The sequence below is a fragment of the Cyprinus carpio genome, chromosome B21 (genome assembly GCF_018340385.1).
Source record: "Cyprinus carpio isolate SPL01 chromosome B21, ASM1834038v1, whole genome shotgun sequence".
Classification (NCBI taxonomy): domain Eukaryota; kingdom Metazoa; phylum Chordata; class Actinopteri; order Cypriniformes; family Cyprinidae; genus Cyprinus; species Cyprinus carpio.
In genome coordinates this window covers 7,968,773-7,985,145 of record NC_056617.1, presented here as the reverse complement: position 1 = coordinate 7,985,145, position 16,373 = coordinate 7,968,773, and the positions used below count along the sequence as shown (strand labels likewise).

General features: G+C 35.9%; 1 protein-coding gene across 2 annotated transcripts; it reads left to right on the top strand.

The window, feature by feature from the left end:
• Window positions 1-7: 7 nt before the first annotated feature.
• Window positions 8-15,858, top strand: man1b1a (mannosidase, alpha, class 1B, member 1a). Of its 2 annotated transcripts, none has more exons than XM_042747773.1 (14): window positions 8-198; window positions 2,423-2,551; window positions 3,559-3,667; window positions 3,851-4,038; window positions 5,018-5,154; window positions 5,755-5,864; window positions 5,975-6,166; window positions 6,899-7,047; window positions 7,179-7,367; window positions 7,541-7,731; window positions 9,834-9,954; window positions 10,870-11,064; window positions 11,393-11,524; window positions 12,018-15,858. In XM_042747773.1, exons 2-14 carry the CDS (start codon window positions 2,450-2,452, stop codon window positions 12,222-12,224), a joined length of 2,022 nt encoding a protein of 673 aa, XP_042603707.1. In that variant the 5' UTR covers window positions 8-198; window positions 2,423-2,449; the 3' UTR covers window positions 12,225-15,858. The 2 variants fall into 2 exon arrangements, with proteins under 2 accessions (XP_042603707.1, XP_042603706.1); XM_042747772.1 differs by having other exon boundaries at window positions 8-367.
• The last annotated feature ends 515 nt before the right edge of the window (window positions 15,859-16,373 follow it).

Below are 16,373 nucleotides of genomic sequence, written 5' to 3'. Positions count from 1 at the left end.
CGAATGACGCGTGTGCGTGAGGATCACGTGAGTACGTAGCTGTCACATAAACATTTCCCTGCACACAGCTGTTTGACTATTAACAACGGTCATGCTTATTTTTCGACTGATTGACACATTACAAATAGACCGTATATCAGCCTAAATGAGCGTTTTGTGGGAGGAACACGCGGTTTGTAGGAGAGCAGCGTGATGGAGGTGAGATAGAGATCTGATAGCCACTCCTGCTGTCACCTACACACTGAGTGTACACTATTACTAACGTACTCGCACAGTGGATGGGATGCATTACATGGGCTGTGACCTCCTCCTCTTCATGCATATAGAGCCTCCTCCTAACCAGGAGCAGCAAGTTGTCCAGAATAAGGTAAAACGAGGATGCGTTTGGAGGCCACTTACTCCCTTACCTGAGCAGATGGGTTAAGCAGTTAATACAGAATCAGTGCATTGTTCTCTTTCTTTTTATTTTACTGTGCTTTATTGGTCTGACAAATGTTACATTTGTATTGCCAAAGCAATGTGTACAATAAGAAATCGACCAATGTAATATAAAAATAGCAAGTACTGGTTCAGCACCATATATTCAAGAATTTTTTTGACTTTACGTCCCTCATGTGATTATAATTAAAAAAAAAAAAAAAAAAAAAGATTTAGAAGCCATAAGTAGAATTATTTACTATACAAAAGCTTATGAATTTTGACCAATAGGGGCGCTGTCACCAAATTGAAATGATATTGTCAAGACATTTATATAAAAAAAAAAAATTGGGTATTGCATATGGCTCAAACTTTTCAGTTAACTTACCTCAGAACATGCTGCCAAATTTTATGACAAGATTACTGCACTTTATGACAAAATAAATATGACTGACCTATGATTTTAGGCCAAAGTTCAAAGGTTCAAACGAAGGAAAAAATAAAAAAATATCAAGGTCAATGTAAATGTTTTTCAGAAAATTAAAAATAGTGGAATAGAGTTGGGTGGAGATTTAAAGCAGTCATTTGACTCTACATAACCCACAAAATCAGATCAGATTTTGAGATTCGATTGATTGATTGATTGATTGATTGATTGACAATGTTGTATTCTAAGAGTTTTCTCTGAATAGAAATTGACCTGTGTAGTATAAAACTTGCTGGAAAGCCATAGTAGTCTAATGTGTAACTGTCTGAATATAAATGTCAGACGCTTTTACAGGATAAAGAAATGACAGTAAGAGGAGACTGACTGTGATCAAAGTGCATGCGTAGCGTGTTCCTGCAGAACTTTACTGTGGTTTTATTCATCTTAATTATCTTTATTATTTAAAATTTTTGATCTAGATATTTAAACTATATTGCCTACAGTGATACAAATTTATTAAAACAAATTTATGTAAGGTTTTTAACCAATTTTGTAAGGTTTGTGCCACTGCTGCTTTTAACTAACAGTATTGGTAATTATACCAAAATCATTTTTTAGCTTTCTGTACTGGTTAGTCCTCCAATATGCGTAAGCTCTTTAGTTACAGTAGTAGGCTATTACTAATGCTATAATATAATTATTGCCGTTATCTATTCTAGAAAGGCAGACAAAATAGTCAAGTGCTTTATGTTTATTTATTTTTATTCAGATACCCGATACCCGACAGGTTCCTAAAATATTTGTTTTCTCTATTATGACAGGTAGTCTAATAAATTGTTAAGCACTGTATGTTTTCATAGCATTCAGGTGGTACGTTTGTTTGAAGGACATTGGGCAGAATGTGGAATAGTGCGTTTTTGTCAATAAAATGAAAATAAAGAAAATTGTGGGGGTTATCCGATTAATCGAGAAAAAAAAGGAAAAAAAATCGGCCAACTAATCTATTATCAAAATAATCGTTAGTTGCAGCCCTAATATCCAGTTACAGGAAAGTCATGGAAATGGTTTAAAAGTGTGGGAACCTTGTCTCAAAACAGAGCTTGTAGTTCATTGCACACTAAAGTTACACACTCATTATTTGCATTTGGGACAACCTGCATTCAGCCTTTTCCTGTATAAGCAGCATATGTGTGTCATCTTGGCAGGCCAGTGTCTTTAAATCTATTCCATCCAATAAGCTCAGGTTATGATAGAAACCAGATGGACTTAGGCTAAAGTTCCTAATCCCCTCTTACATGGCTCTCATGGCCCCGGGACAGCAAGGTGAACGGCCCTGTCTCATGGTGTTGTTCTCAGATCAGATGGATGCCAGTGTGCTGCCCCCTGCCTCGATTTAGTCCAGAATTAATCTTCTGAACAGAGCTGTATTTTACACCTCGATTCTCCTCAGGGACCTGCAAAGATCAGTGTCGCTGGAGCAACAGACCACCTCATGTTTGAATAGTGATTTGTGGGAAAATCACTTGATATCTGTGTCATTCTTGTCTTTTTCCCCCCTCTCTCACCTATTTGATTCAGTGTTTTTGAGTGGTGGCTGTGTTAGAGATGTATTCGCCACAGAGGAAGGACTTTGTCTCTCTGACGCTGGGAGACCAATACAGCCGCAGCTACACCAACGGCAAGCACCGGAGACAGTCCTGCTGGAGGGTTAGTGCCTGGGTATTTTCTCCTTAAAATGGCATCTAAACTCTTTACCTGGTTTTGCAGGACAAAAATATGAAGCATTATGTATATTTCATTCATTAACAGTGATGTTTGTAGGCTTATGGCTTCTGCCTCCTTTATTTGTTTGTGTTAATGAGTGCCATTTTCCTGTCTGCGAGATGTCTTTACATCTGTTTAATATTCTGAGAACAAAATGCTGGCACTGTAGTTGTCGTGTTCACTCTTAGGAAACCACAGGTGTCAAAACCCTTGTTTTTTCCCTCTTTTATTTAATCCACTAATTTGTATATACTCAATTATCTCCAAAAAGCAGACATGCACTCCCTGCTTAGCTGAAACACATGTGTTTAGATTGAAAAATAACCTTTTAATTTAAAAACATAGCTTAAAGGAACCATTTGCCAAAAAATGAAAACTCTGTTACAGTATTATTTAATCACCATCATGTCTGTCTAAACCACATGCTGTTATTTTTTTATTTTTTTTGGGAACCCAGAAGGAGGATCTTGTTGGAAACTGTTGTTTTAACTTGTAATATTTCTCAGTATTACTGTTTTTACTGTATTTTTTCATCAAATAAATGCAGTCTTGGTGAGCTTAAGAGACTTCTTTAAAAAACATAAAAAAGTCCAACTTACCCCTAACTTTTGAAAGGTATTGTATTTAATATTTTGTTCACAGAAGAAAGAAATTATGCAGGTTTAAACAATATGTGGGTGAGGAAATTACTGAATTTTTGAGTGAACTATCCCTTTATGTCTCCCATTATCTGAGATTCATGTCGAATGAATTTGTTAGGTTGATTAGATTATAAAGAGGTCTGTACTGAGAGAAAACTGGAGGGATAAATCATATTTTCGTTTCCATGTAGCTGTATTTTTTTAGTACTATATTTGGCAGTCATTGCAATTGCCACATCAAGCCATCAAATATAAAATTGCTGCACTTTCCTCCAATTGTCCTTGAATTGTTTGTGTTTGTTTTGCCAGAAATGGAAGCAGCTGTCTCGGCTTCAGCGCAGTCTGATTCTTTTCCTGCTGGCCTTCCTGTTCATCTGTGGGATTCTTTCCTATCCCAGCCTGACGGAGCAGTGGAGAGGTACTTCATACATCCACCTTTAATGACATTTCACTGGATATGAAAGGTGAAACACAAAAGTTGGATGATTGGTACAACCTCTGCCTGTTTATATTAGCTACTGGGGAAGATGTTTTATTAAACATCTCGCCGTTTGCTATTAATAATTCACATATTATGTATTTCTGTCTATTTATTCTCCAGGACTCTCTGATAGATCACTGAAGGAGGACTGGGTTGAAATGGATAACGGAGGTCTCAGGCCCATTCCTCCTGGCCTCGTCCCAAAGATCCCGCCAGGAGTTGTCCCGGGGTTCCAGGACATCCCACCAGAAGTGATGCCAGAGATTCAAAGACCAAGCATTCCATTACTTCCCAAACCTCCAGCTATGGTTAGTAGGAAATAGGGTCGCAAAAAGGTGGAACATTTTCCAGTAAATTTCGGAAACATTCCATGAATTTTGGAAACTTTCGAGGATTTTTTGGAATATTCCAGGGATTTTTGGAAATTTTCCACCCCTTTGCAACCCTAGTAGGAATGCTTCTTAAGGATATGCAAAATAGTATATTGTTCACTTTATCGTTTCTCTACTCATTTGCAAAGTTTTTTTTACAGCTCCTGCTAAAAAAAACACCTTAAACCTGGTCTTTAAACCAGAATTGTACTGTAAGTTTCTTAATTCAGTATTTAGAATTATTATATTAATAAAATAAAATGATACAAAAATTACAGTTGCTTCTAAATTCCAAAAAAAAGCTTTAAAAATAATTTAATATGAATATTTAATCATTTAAAAAGATACAAAAAGGTACAATTATTTCTAAATACAAAAAGCATTATAAATAAATAAATTAATGAATATTAATAGTAATAAAGAAAATAATAAGGTATATACCAAAATTTGCTAGTATTTCTAAATTCTAAATAAATAAGTGTTAAAAATATAAAAAAAGTGATTGTTTCTAAATTTAAAACAAAAGCATTAAAATAAATAAATATTTATATTAGTATTATTATATTAATAATTTTAAAAAGCTACAATTGTTTCTAAATTCAGAATAAAATAATATCAATAATGACAATGAAAATATATCATATTAAGTCATTTAAAAAGATACAAAAAATAGGATTATTTGTAAATACAAAATAAATAGAAATAAACCAATTAATTTATATTAATAATAATAATAATAATAAAGAATAATCTAAATTCAAAATAAAAGGGTTAAAATAAATAAACTGAAGCTTTAATATTTTATTAAAGTAAACCACAACCATGCTGATCTTAGCACATTAATTGACCTTCCTCATAAGATACTAGATTCTTCACCTACTCTTGTCTTTTTATGTTGGGTTGTTTGAATCTGCAGAGGAAGCCACCTAGCAAGCGTGGTCCTCCAGTCCTACAGAAGCGAGGGAATGTGTCAGACTGGCAGGTGAAAGATGGAGAAGAAGCCATAGTCAAGAGAGATGAAGACGGAGGGAAAGAAGCAAAAACAGTCATTAGGTTTGGCTTATTACGTTCTCAGAGGTTTGAGAATGATGATTTGCCTAGGATTAGACATTGACATTTATTTGTTGTTAGCTTAGCATTTAACCTTTTGAATAAGTAGAGTTATTAAAGCTCAGACGGTAATTATGAGTTTTATTGGCACTTATTGTTATTAGTCTCACTCGCATGCTTGGAGCTCCTTATAATGACAGAAAGTGTGCTAAAAATATTAAATTTTTTGTTTCACAGAAAGAAGAAATGTTAGAGTGAGTAAAAAATAACAGAATTTTCATTTTAGGATGAACTCTCCTTTTTAGAAAGAGCAGAGAAATACACAACAGTAGCTGAAGATAAACACTCCTGCGCGGTGCTAGAGCCCTAGGGAAGAGTTTATTAACAGTTGAGCTGGTAACACAGCGGTTTTGAATTGAGTTGTGATGAGCTTTCATTTCCTCCAGCTGTGTCCTGTTACAGAACTCCACCTCTCGATCGTGTGTAATTGCGGTTATAATTGTGAGGCGGTGGGAGGAAACGGTGCGATTACTGGTGTTGAAACTCTGGGTTGGATCTTAGATAAACTGCTGTCATAACTGATAGCAGTTTTTGGATTCCTAGCTGGCGTGGGGCGATGATCGAGGCGGAGCAGGGGACGGAGCTTCAGTCCACCGCCCATGGAAAAGAAGGAACCGTGGCTGATGCAGAAAAAGCTGCCAGCTTAAAACCAGGTATCAGAGTTCATCCCGTAATTTGAGCCATTTGTCCATGCCAAAGTTTGGCTTGTGTTAAAGATCAGCCCTCACAGACATGTGATCATCTGAATGTCTTTCTGTGACAGTCACAGTGAAGGCCGTGGATCGCGTGGAGGCGGTGCGGGAGGCCTTCAGGCACGCATGGAAGGGCTATAAGGCCTTTGCGTGGGGTCATGATGAACTGAAGCCCATATCTAAGACCCATGGAGAGTGGTTCGGCCTGGGCCTAACTCTCATTGACGCACTGGACACCATGTGGATCCTGGGACTGAAAGACGGTGAGTCTTATAATCGCAGCTTCTGTCTGCCACTCTGTTTCATGACCACTGTGCTCAGATTTCAGATGTATTTTTTTTTTTTTTGTCCTTTTCTTTTCATTTCTTTCTTCATCCACTGGCACTTTAATTTCCTAGATGCTGATTTTTTTTTTTTTTTTTATTAAAAGTGACCATTTTTCTTTTTATTATATAAAGCCAGGCCACATTAAAACTGAGTTTTATTTATTATTATTTTTTTGCTACCTTTCAAATTGCTTTTATGTATAGATTTTATTACTTTATCATTGTCTTGCAATCTTAGAATAGGAAAATCCATCCATAAAAATCCTTTTTGTTATTTACTGTGAAAATTTAAAAAAAAATAGTGTCAGTGAAACATTCTTTTGATGAACTATGAGATGTGATGTGAGGAAATTAAGAGGTAAACAATGTTTTTTTTTTTTTTTAAGAAATCGTATTGTGTGTGTTCCAGTCAAGCTGCAATTTTGTCAAATTACAACATGCAAATGACAAAAATATTTTTTTTCCTTTGTTGGACATTGTTAGTAGATAAATTTAAATTAGAGAGTGTGTTTTGAGAAAGTCCGCAGAGACAAAAGTTCCAAAATCTGAAGAAACACCAATGAAAAAAAATATATATATTAAGCAATAAAAACTTTGTAATAATATTTATTTTTTTATGTCCCTCCTTTTGCCTTTTCCTCTCTCTTTATCTAATTCTTTCTGTAATAGAGTTTGCGGAGGCCAGGAAGTGGGTTGAGACAGAATTATCCTTTTCCAAGAATGTGGATGTGAATCTTTTTGAGAGTACCATCCGTATATTGGGGGGTCTCTTGAGCACATACCACCTGACTGGAGACACTCTCTTCCTGGATAAAGCTGTAAGTACTTCATATCTTAGTAGTGTCTCCACTATCATTCATTTTTGTCCTAGTAAATGTAAAGTATAGTTTTAAAGTTTTATTTCAATGGACCACAGAACTCAACACATGTTGTGTCTCTTTTCTTGCAGAAAGACATTGGGTTCAGATTAATGCCTGCTTTCAAAACCCCATCTAAAATCCCCTACTCTGACGTGAACATTGGTAAAGGAACCGCTCACCCTCCACGGTGGACCACAGACAGCACAGTCGCAGAGGTGACCAGCATTCAGCTGGAATTCAGAGAGCTCAGCCGACTCACACAGGACCCACAGTACCAGGTACTACCTTTTTCATTTTTTAAAATGTTTTATTATTATTTTACCTTTTTGTTTAAATGTATGTTAATTTGTTTTTATTTGAATTTAAATGTATCTTATTTCTTCATTTTCACAAATATTTAAAAGCTTTTTCTGTTCTTTGTATTATTTTATTTTTCGCCCTCTGTTTTTAGAATGCAGTGGAGGAGGTGACCAGACAGGTTCACCGATTGGAGGGAAAGCGTGACGGTCTGGTACCCATGTTCATCAACACAAACAGTGGGAAATTCACACGTCGAGGGGCCTTTACACTGGGGGCCCGTGCGGACAGCTACTACGAGTACCTGCTCAAACAGTGGCTACAGGGTGGCAAGAAAGAGACTGAGTGAGTTAACAGCAGATTCAAATGCAGCTTTGGCTGATTTCAGTTCAGTGCTTGGACCGAGTGTCAATAGCCCTATGGTGCTTTTAGCTAATGGTTTCCAGGGAATTGACGATGCTCACTGAGCCTAATGTACTGAGGTTATGATTCTGGTCACCGATGGGCTGATATGATTGATTCACATTGTCAGTTACTGAAAGGGTGAATTGCACCAGAAAAAAAAAGACTCTGAGCGTGTTTTAATCATTACATAAGGACAGATTTTTGAAAACCGTAGACATGCTACTTAGCCTTGACAGTGATAAAGGTACAGAGCATTGGAGAAACCTGGAGGTGACTTCAGTGCATTCACTATTGGATCATTTTATTCTGATGTCTTAGTCATTTCTTGGTGGAATTTGTTTTAAGAGGTCTATATTTTGTATTTCAGGTGCAGGTGCTTCTGTTTGAATGTCACCGTCTGTATTCTAGCACTTAAAAACCTCTTGTGAATTAGAATAAAGGTGCACATCTAGGAACATCAAACAGTCACAAAAATAATCCTCGTTTTAAAACAGGCTTTCTGAACAGCCATTGGACAATCAAACCAATAGTCCAATCTTGAATTCACTGTTGCTCCAGTGTTGCTCAACATATTTTAATATTAGTAAATTGGTATACTAATGCAATATTTTTAACTGGATTTCCAGCATCACTATTACTCATACTTATTTAGTAGGGATGCACTTTATGCATTTTATGTATTTCAATTTTGTATTTATTCATTACATTTATTTATTTATTTATTTATTTATTATGGTCAGTCGATATTTTATTGAATGTTTCTTTTCTTTATTTTACATTTAATTTGCCTGCTTTAATCTAACACTCAAAAGGAAAAAAAAAAGTGAGAGAAAAAATATATTTATTGTACATTATATACTTATGCATTATACTGATCAATATCAGTTGATATTGGAAATCTGTTGGACAATATTGGATATTTACTTCTGTATGCTTATTTTCTCTATTATTATATTTAGTTTACCTTTGCCATCGTTTCATGCTTGCAAGTTGCAAATAATTTAATAAAAATGCAATCTTTAGCAAATTTAAACAATGAATATCCATTTTTTTTTATGCCATTTTACTTTTGGAATTTTAAACTATTTTTATATTATTTATTATAATATTATGATGCCTAAAATCACTTGTAGCATTTAAAATGATTGATTTTATTTCTTTCTTTTTTTTTGTATTGAATTTATCTGTCCTCAAACATAGCATAAAAATAATGATCAGCTTTTTGTATTGGCACATACCCCGTCTTAGACATGAATGATGCCTCAAATGGTGCGGCTTTTTTGAGGTGAGGTGTGCTGTTACTTTTCTAACCAGCTGAACTTACGTTTTGTTGTCTAACTGACAGTAAATGGGTGAAAAAGCCCCTGCAAGACAGCAGCATTATGACAACAACTGTCACAGGCACTATTTTGCACATGTCCACCATTAGAGACGGTGCCAAGGTGCCTTCGCTCCTGGCGAAATGTGACATCAGCCGTTTTCTGCATTTGACAGGATGTTATTCTGTCTTCCTGTTCTTTCTGCTGGAACTTGACGAGTCATTGTCATTCACGTCAGTGCTTCTGCTCACACCTGAGTCTCGTTAGACTCCCGCTGTGTTGACATCACTTACACTTGCTCCTCGCTGAAAGTATTTTTTTCATAGGGTTCAGTTTTGAATAATTCAATAAAAAGGTGTTCACTGGGGTTCAATAGATACTGACTTTTAATGAGGTTTGATAACTGTCTCTGGTCAGGAATATCAAATCAACCCAAGACCATGGCAGTGATGGATAGCTATGCTAGTCATTGATGTGGAAGGTGGTTCACTTAAATGACCTCTTTATCCTGATTCCTGTCTGTGTAATCTCACTAAGACCTTAATGGAGTTGAATCGCAGCTCTTACTTTCTATATGTTTGATTGAATGTATTACACTTATGAGTATCAACTGAAGTCTGAGGTGCTCCCAATGTACAATTAAAATGCAGTATCTCATTCTGCCTCTAGAGGGCAAACTTAATCACTTCAAATGCAGAGTGTGATGCATCTATATCTTTCCAGGCTGCTAGAGGACTATCTTCAGGCTATAGAAGGTGTCAGAAAGAATCTCTTGAGACAGACTTCTCCTAGTAAACTGACCTTCGTTGGGGAGTTGTCCAATGGCCATCTCAATCCCAAAATGGTGAGTCATAACTTCACATTTCTGCTGCCAAGTGTTGTTCTTAATGAATTGTTCACTGCAAAAAATAAAATTCTGTTATGTGCTCACTCTCATGTTGTTCCAAACCTGTATGCTGTTTTTGTCCCATGGAACACAAACTTGGAAATGGCAAAATTCTACTTTAATATTCCACATGGAAAAATAACAGCATACGGATTTGGAAAAACAGTACATAATGGCAGAGTTTTCATTTTTGGTTATTTTTTTTTTTTTCTTATGTGGTTACACTATAAATAGCTTTAATCTATACCACGCAGCACAGCATCTGATCCTATAATCTCCAGGATTAAATCTTATTACAAATCTTAAATCTTGAAAAAAAAAAAAACTGTGAGTATCATATTTACATACATCAGGTTTTTATGACTCATAGTATAATATAATAAAATATTGAGCTCATCCTCAAGGAGGAAAAAAAAACATGCTTTTTATTCAGAGACCCAAACTGAGCACAAATATGCAATTTGGTGTAGTTGCTAATATTTATATGGTAAAATTCTAATAACTTGTAAAACAATAAGATCTTTATAATAGTATTGCAGACAATTTACATACAGTAAAATACATATAAAAATAATTTGTCACTCTGCCTACAAATAATAAAAGTCTTAGTTAGATATTTAATTCTTAGTTTTATCATCAAAGCTCTTAAGTTTTAATTGTGCATATAATGCTATGTAATATATGTAAGAAACCTATGTACTATGAAAGGGACAACTGAATTTATGTAGAAGATTGTGAACATCAGGTTTCTCAGCAAAGTTTTGATCATGTTGATAATTATCAGACTTATATTTTTTCGTATCAAATATGATACAATATTCTTTACAGGGTTGAACTCTTTCTCCATCACAACACTCTCTCTGTCTGATCCAGGATCATTTGGTGTGTTTTCTTCCTGGCACACTGGCTCTTGGTGCTCACAATGGTCTGCCCGCTGATCACATGGACCTGGCTCTGCAGTTGATGGAGACGTGTCATCAGATGTATGCACAGATGGAGACAGGCCTGAGCCCAGAGATCGCTCACTTTAACCTGCAGTCCAGCAACGGACGGGACATTGATGTAAAGGTACATTAACCTGTACAGTCACCACTCATTTCTGACAATAAACTCCCTGGGCGGTTGGAGCCGTAGCCTTAAACTGCTGATGCAGGCTTTGGAATAGAGCCATCATTCATTTTCTGTCCTTCGTCTAGAAATAAAATGGTAATAAGCCCCCCAAATAGTGCAGAAACTGTGTTCAGAATGTCCAATCAAGGCCTTTGTGTTTATCTTTTCTAGTATCTGTTCTGAAGAACAGCATTTCTGCACTCAGCACTGATGAGGATGACTTTTAAAAAAAGGTGGTGCCCTTTTACATGAACAGATATTATTCTCTCCCAATATGTGTGTGCAGCCTGCAGACAGACACAACTTACTGAGACCTGAGACCGTTGAGAGTCTGTTCTACATGTACAGATTCACCAAGGACAGCAAATACAGGGACTGGGGCTGGGACATACTGCAAAGTTTCAACAAGTACACCAGAGTGAGTAAGAACTACAAAATATTTTGGTCTACATGTGATTTTTTTTTTTTTTTTTTTTTTTTTTTTTTTATAAATACCACCGGGCTTCAAAAATCTGAGACAAAAATGTATGGATTAGCATAATCCACAAAAAAAAAAATACACATACAAAAAATAAAATATATATATATTTTTTTATATGTTCTGTTTTCTTTTTAATTTTGTTTTGTTTTAGTAATTTGATGTGCTTTTGTAATTTATCTTTATATAAATAAATAACCTTGGGCAAACTTCAAAACTGATGCCTCAATTGACTTTGCAGTTTTAAGCAGTTTTTTTAAGCAATTTCTAGTTTTTAGGGGATTTTTTTAGACAAAATATTATGCAATTTTAATATCATCCACTTATTGGTAATCAGCCATAAAATGACAATATTTGACTTGTTGGTCCAATTCATAAACATTTCAGTGCCCAATGCACACAAACTTGACTTCTTTATATGCTGCTGTCCCAGGTCCCCAGCGGGGGCTACACCTCCATAGGTAACGTCCGTGACCCCGTGAACCCCGCACCCAGAGATAAGATGGAGAGTTTCTTCCTGGGTGAGACGCTGAAGTATCTCTTCCTCCTGTTCTCTGACGACAGCGAGCTGATCAGTCTGGATAAGTACATATTCAACACCGAGGCCCATCCGCTGCCCATATGGCCCTCCACCTCATGAGGGTCGAGGCCAGATTTATGCTAATCCTCGCTTGATGTTGGCTTCAACAGGACATGATGCAGGCTTCCATAGGAAGTGGCCCCTCAGAGTTTCTCTGTGGGAATGTTTCTGCTCTTAACTGATGTGGTGAGTTCCACACCAATCTTAAACTGTGAGGTTTATTTAAATGCGGTGAGACCCAGAAGAACAGATTCGCTGGCAGTTTTACACATTATGGGTGGTGAAATACCACAAATATTGTTTCCGTACTTCACTTACTTTTGAGCTCATGGAACGCCTGCAAAGTGTGACACTCTTGCATGTTGGACAAGCCCATTCAGCTGCCGCAGTATTTAGGTGTTCCATATGCCATATTTGGGACAGAAACATAAGTGTCAGAGCGCCGTAAATCACACGGCAGACTGCTGAAATCACGGCAAGCACTTTGTAAAATGAAGACTTTTTTTTTTTTTTTTTTTTTTTTTGTTAACACCGTTATTTCTATGTGCACAGATGGATGCTCTCGATGTGAGTGGCTCGCCTTTATTTTTGAAGGCTGTTACAAAAGGACTCTACGTGTCAGTTTCTAAATGTTTCCCTTTTTGTCCAAGTCAGGATGCATTAGGTAACATATCGAGTACTTTATCTTGAGATTTATTTGGGAACCCTCTGGGATTGTGTATTTTTCTGTTATTTATGTTGATTTTAATATGTGTACTTCAGAGAACGCTAATGATTTGATGTAGTGGATTCCACCCGGAGACCTGCTTGAAATGCTGCGCTTTAGATTTAAATACTTTAGTATTTACAAATTTTGAAAGCTGTTGTGCGGCACTGGATTCTGTGATGCTACATTTAGTTGAACTGTGATCAGATATGTATATGTGACCCTGGACCACAAAATCAGTCATAAGGGTAAATTTTTCGAAATTGAGATTTATATATCTTCTTTGACTGAGATACAACTATTTGAAAATCTGGAATCTGAGGGTGCAAAAAAATCTAAATACTGAGAAAATCGCCTTTAAAGTTGTCCAAAAAAAAGTTCTTAGCAATGCATATTACTAATCAAAAATTAAGTTTTGACATATTTACAGTAGGAAATTTACAAAATATCTGCATAAAAGAAAAATCAATAATTTTGACCCATACAATGTATTTTTGGCTATTGCTACAAATATACCCCAGTGACTTAAGACTGGTTTTGTGGTCCAGGGTCACATATGTTCATTTATTCATTCAAATTTCCCAGCAAAACTACACTGAAAATGGATAAACTGTGTCTGATCGACAGTCAAATCATGTGGTAATAAAGCTACAGAATTTCCTTGTCATATTAGAGCACAGTGGCAATCTATATCCGCATGCTGCCATCTGTTTCAATATGTTAGATGATTGTAAGCATTAAATGAATCATTCACCCAGCAATGAAATGAAAACATCATTTACTTAACACAAACCTAAATTACTTTCTTCGTGGTCAATTAATTTCTTCTTTCTACGTTTCGGGAAAGAAAGTCGTACAGGTTTGGAATGACATGAGGGTGAATAAATAATCACAGACTATTTTCATCATTTCTAGCTGACCTGTTACTTTAAGATTGATAAATGTAGTCTGATATTTGCACAACTTCATTTCCATTCAAAAAAAACAATGCTTGGAAACTCCAAGTGCATATCACCTGTTGAGTTTATCTGTGCCGTCAAGTGTTTGTTTCTTCTATCATCTTATCTGTCTTTGGTCAAACAGCAGTCATCCAATCAAAACATTCAAGCTGTCAGACTAGCGAAAAATAATCCTTCATCTGAAACAATCCATTTTCAGGGTGACTGACATTTGCATTACAATATGTCTGTTCTGTGTCACATTCCTCTTGCTGCTTCTGGTGATACGGCGTCAAAACCTGCATCGCTTGTGCCTTTCGATTGATAGAATACAGAGTGATCGCATGATAATGAAAGATTTCTCCCTGATTGCTTCTCTCGTCTCTTTGCTGCAATCAGCGGTTTGCGATTACCGTTTGTGCTCGCGAGTGAGTCTTAAATGAAGGAGCCCGGAGTGGACACAGATCTGATGAGGGTTTGTGAAGGTCAGGTTTTGTTCGATGTATTAATATCCAGCACAGCTGCACTGTTTTTCATAATGGTAAAGAAACGAGCAGGTCTCCGAGGTTGTTGACATTTGTAAAGTATAAAGATAGGTAAAAACTTAACTAAAATAAGTTATTTGTTAAAGCAATAGTTCACCCAAAAATGGCACCCTCGGGCAATCCAAGTTGTAACTGAGTTTGTTTCTTCATAAGAAAAAATTTGGAGAAATTTAGCATTAGATCACTTGCGCAACAATGGATCCTCAGTGAATGGGTGCCGTCAGAATGAGAGTGCGAATAGCTGATAAAAACAACACAAAAATATATTACATAAGATTGCTTTCTTCAGTGAAAAAGTGTTTTCTTAATCAGAAGAGCAATATGCACAGATCAAGTACCGTTCACAAGCCAAAATAGTTCTAAACAAATATGTCTGTGGATTTTGATGTGAGAGGACGGAGGAAGCATTATTATAGATTATAGGCTCATATTTTCGCCAGAACCAATAGTTTCAAGTTAAGATGCATTATTGATGGATTTTATAGCTGTTTCTTTAACTTTCATTCTGACGGCACCCATTCACTTCAGAGGATCCATTGGTCAGCAAGTGATGTGATGCAAAATTTCTCCAAATCTGTTCTACTGAAGACACAAACTCTACATCTTGGAGGTCTGAGGGTGATTTAGTTTTCCGCAAATTTTCATCTTTGGGTGAACTATTCCTTTAATGGCAACTGTCACAAGCTTTTGTTGTTGATTTGTTTGGGGTTCTTTGGGGTTTTACGTGCCTTAATGATTTGATTTTGTTTTATTTTTTTTAATTTTGTTTTTAAGGCATCACATTATGTACTGAAATGAAAATTCAACAGTTTATCACCCTAATCACCCTTTGAGATTTCATATTATACAATGTACATTTCTACAATGTCCTAACAAAAGGGAGCTCATTTGTCTAGTGTGATTATGCATACTTTTTCATATTTATTAAATTATGCATATTACATATTCATAATTTAAAAGCCATGACAGAAAATGCTATCCTGCCAAATGACCCCTCTGGAAGTGGATATTGAATATTGTAAACATTGTCTTTGTAAATACTGTTTGAAAAACCTGCCTTGCTACATTGCAAAAAAGTTCAGCAACAGTATCCTTAAAACAAGGTACATTTTTCTTGATAAGCAATACTGCTTGTATTAAAGTTTCTTGCACTGTTAAATGTGTTAGGTCTATGCTGCAAAATAAAAATAAAGTTAATTCAAAATATATTCTTGTTAAACAAGTCAACATATTGTAGTATGTTGATAGCATTACACATAAAGTAGCAATTTTGCTTATCAAGTAAGTTCTTGTTTTAAGGATGTTTAGGTATTTATTTTATTACTGGAAAACAAGATAAAAACTACTTTTCAAGAAAGTTGTCTTGGCTTTAGAAGCACATTTGTTGTTGTTTTTTGTTGTTGTATTTGCACTACAGTTGAAGTACAACTTTTTTGTGTATCGTCTTGAACTTATTCCTACATTAACAGCATATAACAAAAACAAAATAAAACCGACAAGCAGAAGTTATCTGTGTTCTTTCTAATGAATGCAGAGATTTGTTTCCGCTGACAAACTTCAAATCAGTGCAAGCAATACAGCACCTGACGTCTGTTCAGATCCGTACCGCTATCTCTGATCCCACTCAGATGCCCATCGCAACCAGGGCAGAAACAGCACTGTGAGAATTTCCAATTTCCGCTAGTGAACATTTTCTTTTGCTTGTATAAGGGTTTTCAGTCATGCACTTTCTTGGTTGCCAATGCGAGGAAAATCGGACTCCTCTGACCTGTCTGCAGAATGTCAATGTCAAGTTCGCTCATGCATTTATGATAGAGAACTGCTGCCCAGAACTACTTTACATCACAACTTCCTATCATCTGAGAGCTTCAGAGCAAAAAGAACAATGTTTAATCTGTCCGGTTGTGTTCAGTATTTTTGTCTTGTAAAAGCGTCTAAACATATTTTAAAAGACAAATTTGTATCTGAGCAAAATTACATTACATAGATATTTTTATTTATTCTGTTTAATTATATGTAA